The 13,811-nt window shown below is 47.0% G+C and overlaps 1 protein-coding gene across 1 annotated transcript; it reads right to left on the bottom strand.

The window, feature by feature from the left end:
• Positions 1–24: 24 nt before the first annotated feature.
• On the bottom strand, positions 25–12,165 carry Ccdc22 (coiled-coil domain containing 22). The gene is made up of 17 exons (XM_021658510.2): positions 11,975–12,165; positions 10,929–11,106; positions 6,971–7,103; positions 5,952–6,058; positions 5,752–5,818; positions 5,457–5,635; positions 3,762–3,956; positions 2,999–3,061; positions 2,750–2,869; positions 2,168–2,287; positions 1,965–2,081; positions 1,762–1,863; positions 1,571–1,678; positions 1,221–1,316; positions 927–986; positions 772–846; positions 25–392 (listed from the first exon to the last, which is right to left on the bottom strand). The coding sequence occupies exons 1-17, from the start codon at positions 12,022–12,024 to the stop codon at positions 279–281; spliced, it is 1,884 nt and encodes a 627-aa protein (XP_021514185.1). The 5' UTR covers positions 12,025–12,165; the 3' UTR covers positions 25–278.
• Positions 12,166–13,811: the final 1,646 nt, after the last annotated feature.

Here is a 13,811-nt window from a genome sequence, read left to right as displayed (position 1 = left end):
AGCCCCAATCCATTCCTTAGTGTGGACCATGGAAAAACTTCTCTTTTATTTGGCACCCAAGGTGCCTGGTTCCCAATGTTCCCAATGCCCATCCAATAAATTGTTTTTGAGCTAGACAATCACCCTGATCATATATGGGACCAGACAGGCATACATCTGGGTTTAAGGTCCCAGCAGGAGAAAGTGGATGCCAGATGGAAATGATAGAGCAACTGCTTGGGCACTGTCTCCAGCACCCCCAAATTCCTGCCTGTGGTTAGGAGACCTCCATCGGGGCTCTAAGCCTCCCGGACACGGCCCAAGAGGCCAGCGTTCTCCTGGCGAAGGGCTCGGTAGTCCTCACAGATCTTCTCCAGGTTGCTCAGGGTCTTCTTGCCCATCTCTGTCTCAATCTAAGACAAGGTGATGCATACATCTTCAGCATGCAGGGCCCATTTCCGGCCCCTGCTAGCTGCCCCTCTATTGCACTACTCCCCGTTCCTCCCACCCTTGTAACTGTGACCTGTTCCTTCCTATCACCCAGCTTCTGTGTATGGCCTTCCCTCCACCTAAAGCCATAACATCTGCCATGGGCTCTGAGAGGCATGAGGAGCTCAAGATGAAAGCCAGGGCTCAGTGTAGGCCAACTGGCTAGCTTCAGGACCCAGGTGCAGCAGGCAGTAAGGCTAAGCCTCTAGCTGTAGGGTATTTGGTTTCAAAGACTCTCAGTGTAAAACAAGGAGCTCTATCCCCTGGCCTGCCTCCGTTCCCCTTCTCATCCCCAGGTCTCACCTGCTCCTCAAGATCTCGAACTTCCCTCATGATAGTGCCGGTGTCCTCAATGGTTTGGATGAGCTGGCTGCAATTCTGGAGACAAGAACACAAGGCTTGCACCTGCGCTGGCCCTCTCCCTCCAGCCAGCCCACCATTTGCATGGCTCTCCTCACCTCATGCAGGGCAGCTAGATATTTGTAGGCTTTCCGAACAGCATCATCCTTCTTAGCATCCTGATGAAACAGAAGGGACCTCAAACATATTAGCAGGCCACTCCCACCTTTTCCACTACTCTATGCCCCTATAGAGAAACCTTTTACTACCACTTTGCCTTCACCATCCACAGAGCAAAGCTAAGCCCAAGCAAGAGTGTACCTAAAGGTCTCACAGAGGGCCAAGCTGGCTCATGGGTAAATGGGCAGGCAACACCCACTCCCACTTCCACCCCTTCCCAGCCTACACCATACCTTGAACACGAGCTCATCAGTCACTGCAAATGTCCGGTCCAGCTTCCCAGAAAGAGAGTTGATTTCCTTCTGAAGTTCCTTTGTGTCTGACAAGATCTGGCAGAAACCAGGGTAGCCATCAGTCCGTGCCTGGGCCAGGGTGGCTGGCCAGTGATGGTACACATGTGCCTACACTTACATCCAGTCAGGGCCTATGTCATATGTTGGGGTGGCTGGGGTAGACTGTATGTGTCTATTATGTGTTGGAGTATACCTGAACAGCTCTGCCTATCAGAGACCATAAAGTCCCTATGTGGCTACCTTATGCCTGTCTGCCCACTTGAGCCATCCTCAGAGCCACAGTGACACACCTTCGTGATCTCTTCCTTCTGCTTCCGAATGTTGCCAACAATCTCCAGGATGCGCTGGGTATAGGCCAGCCGGGACACATCTTTTGGCAGAGTCTCCAGCTCAGACACCTGGGCAGGAACATGGCAGGCATGAGCCCAAGACCCACAGGGCAACCCACCGTTATAACCCAGGGCCCTAAAATGAGCCTTACCAGCTGCTTATAGACCTCCTCCTTCTTTCGAGCCTCTTCTGCAGCTGCCCGAACGTTCTGGTGCAGCTCCTGGATTTCTGCCAGCCGTCGAGATGATTCCAACTGCCAGGAGCCCATGGGCAGAAGGCGGTAAGCAGAGCTCAGAGACAGCCCCCCATGGAGGCAGTACATCTACACTCCCAGCCCAGGACTCTGCCACCTACCTCCCTACAATCCTGGAGTTTTCTGAGGTGGCGGTACTCAGCAAGAAGTGGGACCCGGTGTTTCTCCCATTGACTTGCTAGATGGATGACCCTCTGGGCACTACTCTCCACCACAAGCTGGCAGAAATTGGGGGAGGTTATGTCAAAACAGGCCGGATCCATCCACCCCACCCCTCTTGGCCCAACCCAAAAGCCCAGCCTACCTGCAGCTTGGCGAGGTTGGCAGCCCCATCAGGCAGCAATTCCACCGCCCTGCTCTTCAGGCGCAGAGCCTGCTCCTGCTCGGCCACACTGAGTTCACTTTGTCGGCACTCGGCTTCTACCTGATACATTCACAGCCAAGCTCCCAGTCATACACACAGACTACAACCCCAGTGAGCCCACTATGACCCTGGGCCTAGCTCAAGTCCTCACAGATAACTCTAAGGCCTCTACCTATATAGGCTTCTGGATCTTCAGCTCCATACTGACAGCCAGAAGCTCCAAGAAGTCCTGTAAGCCCCTGCCCACATAGACCCATCTTGTTCTACTGATGCCCACGGCTGCTATGTCCCCCTCATAAAGCCTGATTGATGCCCAAATGTGCCTCCAAGAGACCTATAAGCCCACCAAGCCATCAATCAACATCTTTCTTTGCTTCACAAGTTCTCCTGAACCTTCAAGAATATCAGAGATCTCCAGTATCCTCCATAAACAATTATGACATTTATAGACCTCTTCGGATCATCTCTCAAAAGCCCTAGCTCTGACCTGATCCAGTCCAAGTCCCTCTCCCAGCCCCTCACCTGCACAAGGTTGATTCCCATGGTCTTCATGTCAGCTTCAACCTCTTCAATGATGTGGTTCACACTCACTAGCTGCTCCCGAAGAGACTCTAACTCCTGCTCTTGAGCTGCCCTTGTGTCCTGGGAAGCACAGGCCAGTAGTCTAGGTGGAGCTACCAAGTCCAGAAGACAGGCATAGCCCAGCTGACTGTGTGTGCGTGTGCGTGTTTGCGCTCACACACACATGCATGTTTGTCTTGGTCTCCTTACCTGTTCAGGCCTCTGGGAGGTAGCTACTACTTCTGCCACCTGAGCTGCCTGGGCCTGGGGCTCCTATGGGGAAAAGAAGCAACCTGGCTATCATACAAGGTCCTATCCCCCTCACAACCTCAAATGCCAAATCACCCCCCAAGCATTATACCCATGTCCACTCAACCACTGAGAGTTTTCAGACTGTGACTACAGGAGAGTAAAGTACCATCTTTAACTGCAGATTAGAGTGGCTAACCACAAGGAAAACCTCCATGATGCTAACCCAGACCACCCTGACCCTAAAACTACCCTGACTCTATAACCACCCTGACCCTAAAACCACACTGACTCTATAGCCATCCTGACCCTATAGCCACCCTGACCCTATAGCCACCCTTGCCCTATAACCACCCTGACCCTATACACACCCTGACTCTATAACCACCTTGGCTCTATAACCACCCTGACCACGAGAAGAGCAGGAGTTCTTCTGAGGGAGCATCTAAGGAGAAAAGATATTCCCAAAGGGAAACATATTTCAAAAAGGAAAGGCCAAGGAAAGATGGGCTTTGTGCTGGGAGCACTGCACACTCTTACATGAGTCCCACCCTTTCTCCACTTAAGTACCAAGAAGGTAGGGGAGCCCTCTGACACCCTCTCCCAATTGGAAAAAGCCTACTCAGTGGGCACTGGAACCTGTAAGGACAACAGTGGTGTTTATATAGAAAGCAACCCTCAAGTAAGCCATCAGCACACTCCCTGTCCACTCTGGCCAACCTACCAGATGGAAGGTAAACATCTCTGAATGGGTGAAGCGGGAGCCTTTGGGGGTGCCAGTCCTATCCCTAGCACCCCTAGCCTGTAGCATCTCTCCTAGGTCTCGGGCTTGTGTCGGGGCTCCCAGTGGGCACCAGCTTTGACGCAGATGTTCAGCCAGCTGCTTGTGCAGTCGTTGCTGTGGAGCCCGGGGATCCTCCTGGAAAGAACAGACAGGGGAAGAAGAAGGCATATTGGCCTGCTGGTCCTTAGGGCCTTGCCTTCCCACCAAGGCAGGACCCTGCCCTGTTGGCCTAAGAGCTCCACAAGGACACAGATGTGCCTTTCTCCAGAGCTGCACATCTCTACCCAGTCACTCTTCACCCTGCAGAAGAATGTGAAAAGAGAGAAAAGTGAGCCTGAGGCTTTCACATCAGAAAGAGAAAGAAAGGATGGTGGACAGTGTAGACACAGAATAAAGGTACCAGGCAAAAAAGGTTGAGAATTGAGGACAGAGAAAGATAAGTAAAGGAGAGGTAAGCCCAGAGACTGTTTCAGTATTAAATGGTACTAAGAAATCATTAATTTCATTCAGTATTAAAATAGTCCAGTGGTTACGTAAAAGAACAAGTGTTCCTGTGAGTAATGGCATGTTGTCTGAGTACTTAGAGGTGAAATTATGTGGCAGTTAGGGTTTGCTAGGATTTGATCCTGAACGTGGAACCCAGGGCCTCATGCATGCTAGGTAAGTGGTATCTACCATGGAGCTACAATCCCAAGCTCTGAGATTTGGTCTAAAACAGAAGGGGAAAGTTAGAATAGAAGAAAGACTAGAAGACAGGAATCATTAGAGTAATTGCTCTATATTTACACTTACAAAATCCTATAAATTTAAAGAAAACACAGTATCTGGGTATGGTGGTACATGCTTTTAGTCTCAGCACTCAGGAGGCAGAGGTGAAGGGATTATAAATTTTGATGATGCCAGCTTGGGATATATAGTGAGATTCTGTCTCAAATCTCCCCTCTAACAAAAACAGAGATGGAGCAGTGAGAGAAAAAGAGTAAAAAATGGCAACCAGGATGGCAGGGACAGATAGAAAGAGTCAAAAATAGAAATTGAGAGGGGAAAGATGGACAGCAGAGACAGGCTGAAAAGTAGATATGGAAGATGAAAGGACAGATATGAACATAGATAGAAGGGGAAAGAGAAGATGAAGAGGTAGGGAGAAGGCAAGAGGAAATAGGCAAAAGTGAACAGAAGGAAAGATGCAATATATAAATGGGGAGATAGAAAGAAGGTTGACAAAGCGGGGCAGGGAAACTGCAGAACAAAAATGACAGTAATAGGAGGAGGTGGTGCACACATCTAGAGCCAAAACCCATGAGAACCACTGACAAATGCAGACACAGAGACTACGTGAAAGGCTCAGGACATGCCCCAATCCCCACAGGGACTACTTCGAGTCCCAGGTAAAACTCAATCGAGATCATTCCTCCTCTCCCCACTCCCCCATCTTTCAGAACAGGAAAGCAGGCACTGGGGAAGGACTTGCCACAAGTTACATTTTTCTTATCCATTCTTTCAGGCAGGGAACCAGGTGGGTGCACACAGAGGAGAACCAAAGAAAGAGGGAATGTAGGTAAAATGAGATGCAGAGGACTAATAGGTGCCACCAGAACCAGGAGCCTTAGGAGGATTGCTGAACACTGGTGGTACCTGGGACGGGAGGCGGGATGCCCAGCGCACCCGGTCTTCATCTCCTGGGCAATCCCTGCTCACATGCTGGCACAGCTGGATGGCATGATGTTCAAGGAGTGACGCTGCCCTCCCCACAAGCTGAGGCACCTGTGTGGGGGCTGGTAGCAGCAGGGGACTTGCCTGGAACTCCCGTGGCTCTGAAGGCAGAAACGGTGTCAGCCAGTTACCCCTAGCCCTACCCCCATGCCAATATTCATTCATACACACATCTCTCCCCTCCTCACAAAAATCCACACAAGTGCAGCAGCCTCACCTCCTTTGGAACTCGGTTCAGGCAGAAGCAACCTACTGGAGTGGAATGACTGCTGGGGGGCTGAGCCCTGTGGAGAGAGCAGAGTCAGAACCTCCAGAATGAGGCAGTGGTGAAAGGTGCCAACAACCTGAGCAAATGGAGGAGGACAATGAAGGTAAGGAGGGAACAAGTCTAGATGGATAAGAGGTGGAGAATCCCACCTGGAGGCGCTGCAGCTTGGGAGTTCGAAGGAGAGGTGGGACCCAGGGCAGGGCCAGCTGGTCCCGGATTTGGCTCCCAATGGACCGAAGGAAAATAGCCGAGTCACCTACAGCATGAGGAAGTGGGGGTTGGGGAAAGAGTGACATGCCACAAATTGGAAAACACTGGGGAGCCAGCCATAGCACCTGATCCCTCACCTCCAGATGCAGATGGATTCGACTAGCAGTCTCATTCAATATGTATGAGCTTAAACTAGGTAGGTACTGGTTACTAGGTTAAGTACCACCTCGGGGGGGAAAAAGATGATAAGGTGTCTTTGTCGGTCAGCAAGATAACAGAAAAGAAACTTCACGAATAAGACCATTGGGACCATCAATTCTAAGCAGGAGAGAGAAGGACTGGTAAAAGGGCCTACAATGTTTCAAGGATCACTCGTTGTGGCCTTGCTGAGGTAACAGCAGAAGCTACAGAGAGGTGGGGACATATTTAACATTTTGACATGATGTTATTTTCTACAAAGTTTATGCTCAAGAACAGTGCAATCAGGGGGTCATACACACACACACACACACACACACACACACATGCAAACCCTCTTAACATTTTAAGCAAGTTTACAGTTTGGAGTTGGGTGGTGTTCATAGATACCTTCATCAGCATTGTGCCCCCATGGGTTTGGATTTACATGGCAGGGGAGCTGACTTTGAAGAGATTTGAGGGAAGAATAATACAGGGACCCAAAGGCCCTGAAGCTAGATTTTGCCTGGCACATTTGGAGACCAGCAAGAGCCCCCATATGATAAGAGTGGAGTGAGTGAGGATGGGAGGTACAGGAGGTAAGTTGGGGAACACATTCCCTAGCCTCATGCTACTTGTCTTGTATCCATTTGCTCTCTGACATCTGACCCACTAAATTTTTATGAAGATACACCCTGCCCCCTACCCTTCCTGTCACCTCCCTCAGTTCCTGTCCTCCTGAGAATACACTCTATTTCCCCAGTCCTGCAGGACCCCGTACCTGCAGGCTGGTCTGCATCCTCGGAGGAATCGGTGGGTAGCCGCTCAGCCAAGAACAGAAGCAGGTCTCGGAGGTCGGGCTCACTGGGATAGAGGAAGTTCTGATAGCCAAGCTCCAAGGGATAGCCCAGGTCCTGGAGGTTAGCAAGTATAACCAGATAATGATGCTGAGGGTGAAAAGGCAGACCCCCATTTGCAAAGCAGGGAAGAGCCTGCTGCTCTGGAGACCCTATGACTACCATATCTCCTCTGACTCACCAGCCATCACCCTCCCACTTTCCCCCTGAATTCCCAAGGCAGCCAGGCCCCAGTGAGAGTCACAAAGCCATCTCAGTCAGTAGTACAAGATCAAGAAAAGAGATTAAAGTTCAGCAGGCTGACTGCCAGGCAGTGGTGGCACACACCTTTGATCCTAGCACTTAGGAGGCAGAGGAGGCAGATCCGTGAGTTTGAGGCCAGCCTGGTCTACAAAGCAAATTCCAAGACAGCCAGGGATACACAGAGAAACCCTGTCTTCAAAAACAAAAACGAAAAAGCAAAGAACACAGATTTCTGCCCATGTGAAAAGAAAGAAACAGCTTTAAGAGAAATATAGTTAACAAAGTCATAAGAGCATTGACAGCTTAGGAAAACAGTATCTAGAACCTTTGAGAGGAAAGTTAGGACTCTATCCATTATATAAGCAGTGCTTAAAAAGAAACAGAACTGGGGGTATGGCTCAGAGTACTTGCTTAACATGAGCAAGGCCCTGAGTTCCATCCCGAGCACCAACAAAATCATCAACATCATCATCATCAACAACAACAGGCCAAAAAAAAAAAAAAAATCAGCAAAAGCACAGCCAGGAAGAAAGGATTCTAAAGAGTTCCAGATAGGTTCAAAGACTTACTCCTGGATTCAAACCCAAGCTCTTCCTCTCACCAATTGTGTGAGCCCAGGGCAATATAATACAGAGGTACTTAATTTTGTAATATAAAAAGAAAAGTATACCAGGAGCTGAAGAGATGGCTCTGTGGTAAGCAGCACTGGCTGCTTGTCCAAAGAACCTGGGTTCTATTCCCAGCATTCACATGATGGCTCACAACCATCTGTAACTTTGGTTTTGGGGGGGGGGGGGGTGTGAAATCCTCTTCTGGCATCTACCAGCACCAGGCATACAAATGGTGCATACACATCCATGCAGGCAAAAGCACTTATATGCAGAAAATGAAAAAAATAAATCTAAATAAATTAAAACTTCCAAATATTTTTTTAAAAGATACTGAAAGTACTCATCTCAGACAGTTGTCATGAAGCTTAAACGAGTTATCAGCATGTCACCACAGTGTCTGCATAGAGTATGGCCTCAAAAAGCATCATTATTATGTGTGCTCATGTATTCTATCACAATGTAAGTTGTATTAAAGGATCATAGTATCATAGTCACACAAGTATAAAAACAACTGGCTTTTATGACACATTATTTAGAGTTGTGGGGTTTTTTATTTTTTGTTTTGTTTTTGCTTTTTTTTTTAATCTAGCATCTTTGATCAAAGACTTGTGACTGATATGGAAACTCATTCCAGGAGTGTGCTGTTGTGGTAGTCTAAACAAGAGTAGCTTCATAGGTTCACAGATTTGAATGTTTGGCCACCAGGGAGTGGTACTATTTGAAAGGATTAGGAGGTGTGGTCTTGTTAGAGAAAATGTTTCCAACTGAGCCCAGAGTCTCTGTTCCTGCTGCCTAGGGATCCAGATGTAAAGCTCTCAGCTACCATATCTGCCTGCCTGCCACCATGCTTCCCACCATGACCATAATGGACTAAACCTCTAACACTGTAAGCCTGCCCCAATTAAATACTTTCCTTTATATGAGTTGCCATGGTCATGGTGTCTCTTCACAGCCAGCAATCGAACACTGACTAAGACAGCTGTATTCAGTGACAGATGCCAAAACAGAGAGGTAGCTTGAGTACAGAAATTTATACCAGAAGCAAGGTACATACAGAAGAAGACACCAGAACACACAATGTTGAATTGGGGAGACCCCTTCTTTTTGTGCTGGCAAATCAAGTCTGCTGAGTTAGACAATCACACGTATCCCTTAAGAACTAAAACCTGGGCAGGACAGAATGGGGGAGGCATAGCTAAGGGTCTCGGGCCTTGGGCTTAGGAGAATCATGGGAAACAGACAGAGAGATAGGAAGAGAGGAGGAAGGAGGACACCTCGATGGGTTAACGTAAAGAAGGAACCCTGTGGTTGAGGAGGAAGGACTCCGAGGATGGTGTAGATGAAGAAAACACCAAGATGAAAATATAAACAAGTATTTATAAAATTATGAATGGAAGGTAGCCCAGATAGGAAGGGTTAAAGTAGATGGCACTGGATGGGGTTGCAAGGTGGATGGTGAGGTTATTGAGATAGTGTACATGGAAATATCTGTTCGACCCAAGGTAAATAAGGCAATTATAAAATCTAACAGGTATCTGTGTCTTATTAATTCTGATAGATGGTTAAATAATACCTATGTGATAATTATAGGGCAAGTAATAAACAATATTTAACCCAACTCCATTTTTATGGCCAACAACACCAGGTCCTCTGTCCCTCACTGAAATCAACATGAGCAACAATATCCAGAGGCAGACAGCACTGAGAAGGAAAAATCAGAGAAAGCCCGACCCCACCACCTTGGTGCTTCCCACAAAGTATACTCCACGCCCAGTAGCACACATAACTTCTCTCTCAGAAGGTTATCTTCAGAACAGAGCCGCAGAACAGCGGTAGACTGATAGCTACATTGGGCCACCAGGAGTCCTAGACAGAAGAATATGAGAACTCCTGACAGCTAGGTGAACCTGAGAGTAATGAGCTGGCTAGGAAGAGTCAACACGGGTACTGCTAGGACCAAAACTGCATAAATAAACACTAGTCCAAGGCAAACAACTGTGAAGACCCTGTCCCCTTTAATCTACAAGGAACTTTTCACTGGATACTCTACTGACCTACCACCATAGACTTAGCAACTTACTGAATATGCGGAAGTGTCTCCACTCACTCCATAGACACAGGCTGCTGGAATACTTGCAGCCATAGTATGCAAGCAACTCTTCCTATAGCAACTTAATTTTTGTTTTTTGAGTGCTGGAGACTGAACCCAAGACCTCATAAATATGAAGTACACACTCTAAAACTGAGCTACACCCAGAATCAATTTAGCTTTCACACACGTGCTACTCGGAGAGAACCCTGAAGACCAAAAACATTAAAAGGCACACCCAAAGTTGTCAAGACAGTGAGCTACAAGGAAAGGCAGAACTCTCCGCTCTTGACCACAGTAGCTAGACACAGCTCTAAAACAGAGAGGGATTGGGCGCTTCTTTAGAGTAGAAGTTTGAGAACTACGAGGGGCACAGTGCAATGCAACAATGTTTCCCTTAAACAGAACACCGTCCTCTGTAGCCACTCCCTCCCCCCCCACACACCGTACCTTCCATGGGATGAAACAGCAGCTAATCACAGTGTCCTATTGGATGTCCGTGTGAACAGAACTAATCAGAGCTTTGTTTAGGAGTATATAACCAAGTCAAGTTTCTTCTTCAGCCCTAATAAACGGGTAAATGGCTAATATGTAATAATGGGGTGAAATCTTGATCCTGAGCTTCAAAGGTAGTTATTAAAGGTAGACCAAGTGTAAACTGAACCAGCTCATTTAATCCACACAACTTTACTTCTATCATCTCCATTTCACAGATAAGGAAAAAGGCATGGAATGGTTAGGGTCACACAACAAGTGTGAGTAGAACTAGGAAGGGTCTGAACTAGTCACACATTTTGCTACAGAAGCAGCACCTTTTAACTACTAATGAATGCTAAGCTACAACTAGGGACAAAGAGGAAGGCAAGACTGTCAAAGAACTTGGTGACATTGTGAAAAAAGGAAGGAAGACAGTGTGCATTCTGGGAGGCGGGCACTTACCATGCAGGCCTGAGCCAGGCTCATGGCCAGGCGGAACCGGGCAGACATGGCTGGTGGTAGCAAGTGACTGAGGCCAGAGCCCACAGCAGGATTGATCACTCGAAGGCATCGAACCACAGCCTCTACAACCAGCTCCGTGGTGAAAGCTCGTAAAGTCTGAACTTCTGGAGGGACTGCCCTAAAGAAAAAAGCAGCAGGCTTGAGTGAGAGAGGGGGGCTTGAGAATCCCGGGTGGGGGGGCAGAGAATAACCAAGGCTTCAACAGACCCCTGGTGTTAGTGACTATGACTTCTAGGGTCCTAAGACCTCACTGAATACAGGTGACTTGAGTTCTGAAAAGTCTCAAACTCCCCTGCACTTCAAAGGTCCAAATCTCTCTGCAAAGGTGAAAATGGTCCAAGCAGCATGGTCTCCATATTTCTGGACCCCAAGACACTGTTCTTTGCATGGCAAAGCCTTCTAGATAACTAGGATTGGTAGAAACTACACAGTAAGAGACTGAAGTCTCAAATGTCCCTGAATAAAAACAAAAATAAGGCATCCTAAATTTTGGTATCCAGGAGTTGTAGGGTCCTCAGATGGAGGATTCGTTGTGTTTCTGTGTTACCAAGTGCTGCTACCCTCAGAATTTAGGGCCCTGGTGTTTTCAAAAGCTCTGGGTCCTTCAGGAGTTAAAGTTTGAAGAATCTCAGGGATTCTGGAGACTCTGCGTACCGGACTCCTGTGTTACCAATTTCCTGGATCTCAGAGTGCAGGTGTCTTACAACCTCTAAATATCAGAGTGCAAGCATATTAGTGTCCAGAGCACACATTTCAGGTCTCAGTTCCTGAAGTTCCAGGCTTGCAAGGTGTCTGAGTCCTCTAGGTTCACCAAATGTCCAGGTTTGGGAGACCCATGATGTTAGGGTATAGGAGGGGGGTTAGGGTCCCGTAATTTGGGGCCTTTGGGTGTCCGGTTTCGATTTTAGGGTTCTCAGGTAATGGGGTCATAGGTATTGGAGTCCCAGATGTGAGCAATTGGAGGCTAGTGGGGATTGCGTACTTACGTGCCCGCCTGGCGCAAGGAATGGATGAGGATTCGGTCAGCCTCCTCCATGGTGGAGTTAATTTTAACTCCAAGGCTGGGTCTAGGACAGGATCAGAGAAAGCGGAGCAAGGCTATGGCTATAGTAACTGCTCTCTGCGCCTACGGAGGACAGAGCATCACGTGCTGCGCGAAGAACATTGGGAAGCGTAGTTCTGTGAGTGAGCGCTGCGCAGCCGGCAACGTGCCTGGAGGCGGGGTGTGAATATGCACGCAATGGCTGCTGGAAGCTGTAGTTCTTTCACATGCAGTCCTGTGGACGCATCTAAGAGAAAAGGAATTGTGCTGGGAGCTTAGAGACAGAACAGACAAAAAGATTTATTTAAGGACATGTCCGTATTCCAAGTTATAAAAGCCTATACATTGTACAAAATGATAGTTTCCTTGTGTCTTGCTTTCCTCATCTGTAAAACGAGAATTTTGGTAATACCTACTTCCTAGGGTTAAGACATAGTTGCTACTACTGGGAAGGTGGCCCCCACAACCTGAGTTCTATTCCCGAGATCCACACTATGGAAGGAGAGAAATGACTCAATAAGAGTCTGAATTCCACAGGTGCACTGTGACACATGTATGCTCAAGCGCACACAAATAAATTAAAAATGGGTTTGAAATAAATAAACAAACATAATTACAGGGCCGGTAAAATGATTTATCCCGTAAAGCCACCTGCCATCAACTCTGATAAACTAAGTTCCATCCCTAGGGTAGCAAAAAGGCAGAAAAAGACAATGGACTCCTACAAATTGTCCTGACATCCACACATGTGCAACCGTGCCACTGGCACGCACACACAGTAAATGAAAAAAGAAGAAAAAAAATACTAAACCCGGTATAGTGGCAAATACCTGTAATCCCAGCACCTGCTTCGGGCAGACTGAGACTGCCTCCAAAGAAAGGAAGAAGGAAGTGGGGGATGGAGAAAGAGCTGTCAGTTATACTTAAGTTCATGAAATGAAAAAATGGATCATTTTGCTGGGCAGTGGTGGGTGGCGCATGCCTTTAATCCCAGCACTTGGGAGGCAGAGGTAGTTTGATCTCTGACTTCGAGGACAGCCTGGTCTACAAAGAGAGTCCAAGACAGCCAGGGCTACATAGAGAAAGCCTGTCTCAAATAAAAAATAAAATAAAATATAATAAAAAAATAAATGGACCATTTTAATATGCTACATATACATATACAATCCAATGAATATTGACACAGCAAATAGCTATGAAACTCTTCTGTATTGAACAGCCTATTTTGTCTCTACTACCCAGTAGTGCTAACATTTGTCATAAAAAAAAAAACACGTACATACACACACACGTCACTGTGTGGCTCAGTTTCTTAACTATAGCTGTTTTTCATTGTTGTGCTGTCCTGTCTTGGTTTGGTTTTGAGACAACAAAATCTTGCAGTGTAGCCCAGATTGACCTCAAAATATAATAATAATACTCCTCTTTCTCCCAAGTGGCGGGATTAAAAGCTTATAGCATCAACCCTGGCTATATTCTGTTTTTAATTACTGTAAATTTATAATGAGCCTTTATATCAGATATGGTAAGTTCTCCCATCTTTTTTCTTTTTCCCAAAAAGGTTTTGGCTGTTTTTCATCCCTTGTAATCTCAAAGAATGTCAATTCAAAAGAAAAACATGCTGAGATTTTGTTTGGCATAGCCAACGCAAAATGCCAAAGAGATCAGTTTGGGGAAATTTTACATCATCACTGAATGTCATATATTTCTCCATTTTACATCCCTTTGATAGTTACTATTTGACTTTTTTTCATAGAGATAATGCACATATTAGGTTTTTC

The sequence above is a fragment of the Meriones unguiculatus genome, chromosome X (genome assembly GCF_030254825.1).
Source record: "Meriones unguiculatus strain TT.TT164.6M chromosome X, Bangor_MerUng_6.1, whole genome shotgun sequence".
Taxonomy (NCBI): Eukaryota; Metazoa; Chordata; class Mammalia; order Rodentia; family Muridae; genus Meriones; species Meriones unguiculatus.
This window is presented reverse-complemented; position numbering and strand designations above follow the sequence as displayed.

What these genes read in the sequence shown, in the direction of transcription:
- Ccdc22 (XM_021658510.2), bottom strand. Translation starts at nt 12,024, where the DNA reads ATGGAGGAGGCTGACCGAATCCTCATCCATTCCTTGCGCCAGGCGGGC. An exon ending in GCCTGGCTCAGGCCTGCATG is followed by an intron (nt 7,104 to 10,928) that starts GTAAGTGCCCGC and finishes GCTAACCTCCAG; the next exon opens with GACCTGGGCTATCCCTTGGA. An exon ending in GGATGCAGACCAGCCTGCAG is followed by an intron (nt 6,059 to 6,970) that starts GTACGGGGTCCT and finishes CTCATGCTGTAG; the next exon opens with GTGACTCGGCTATTTTCCTT.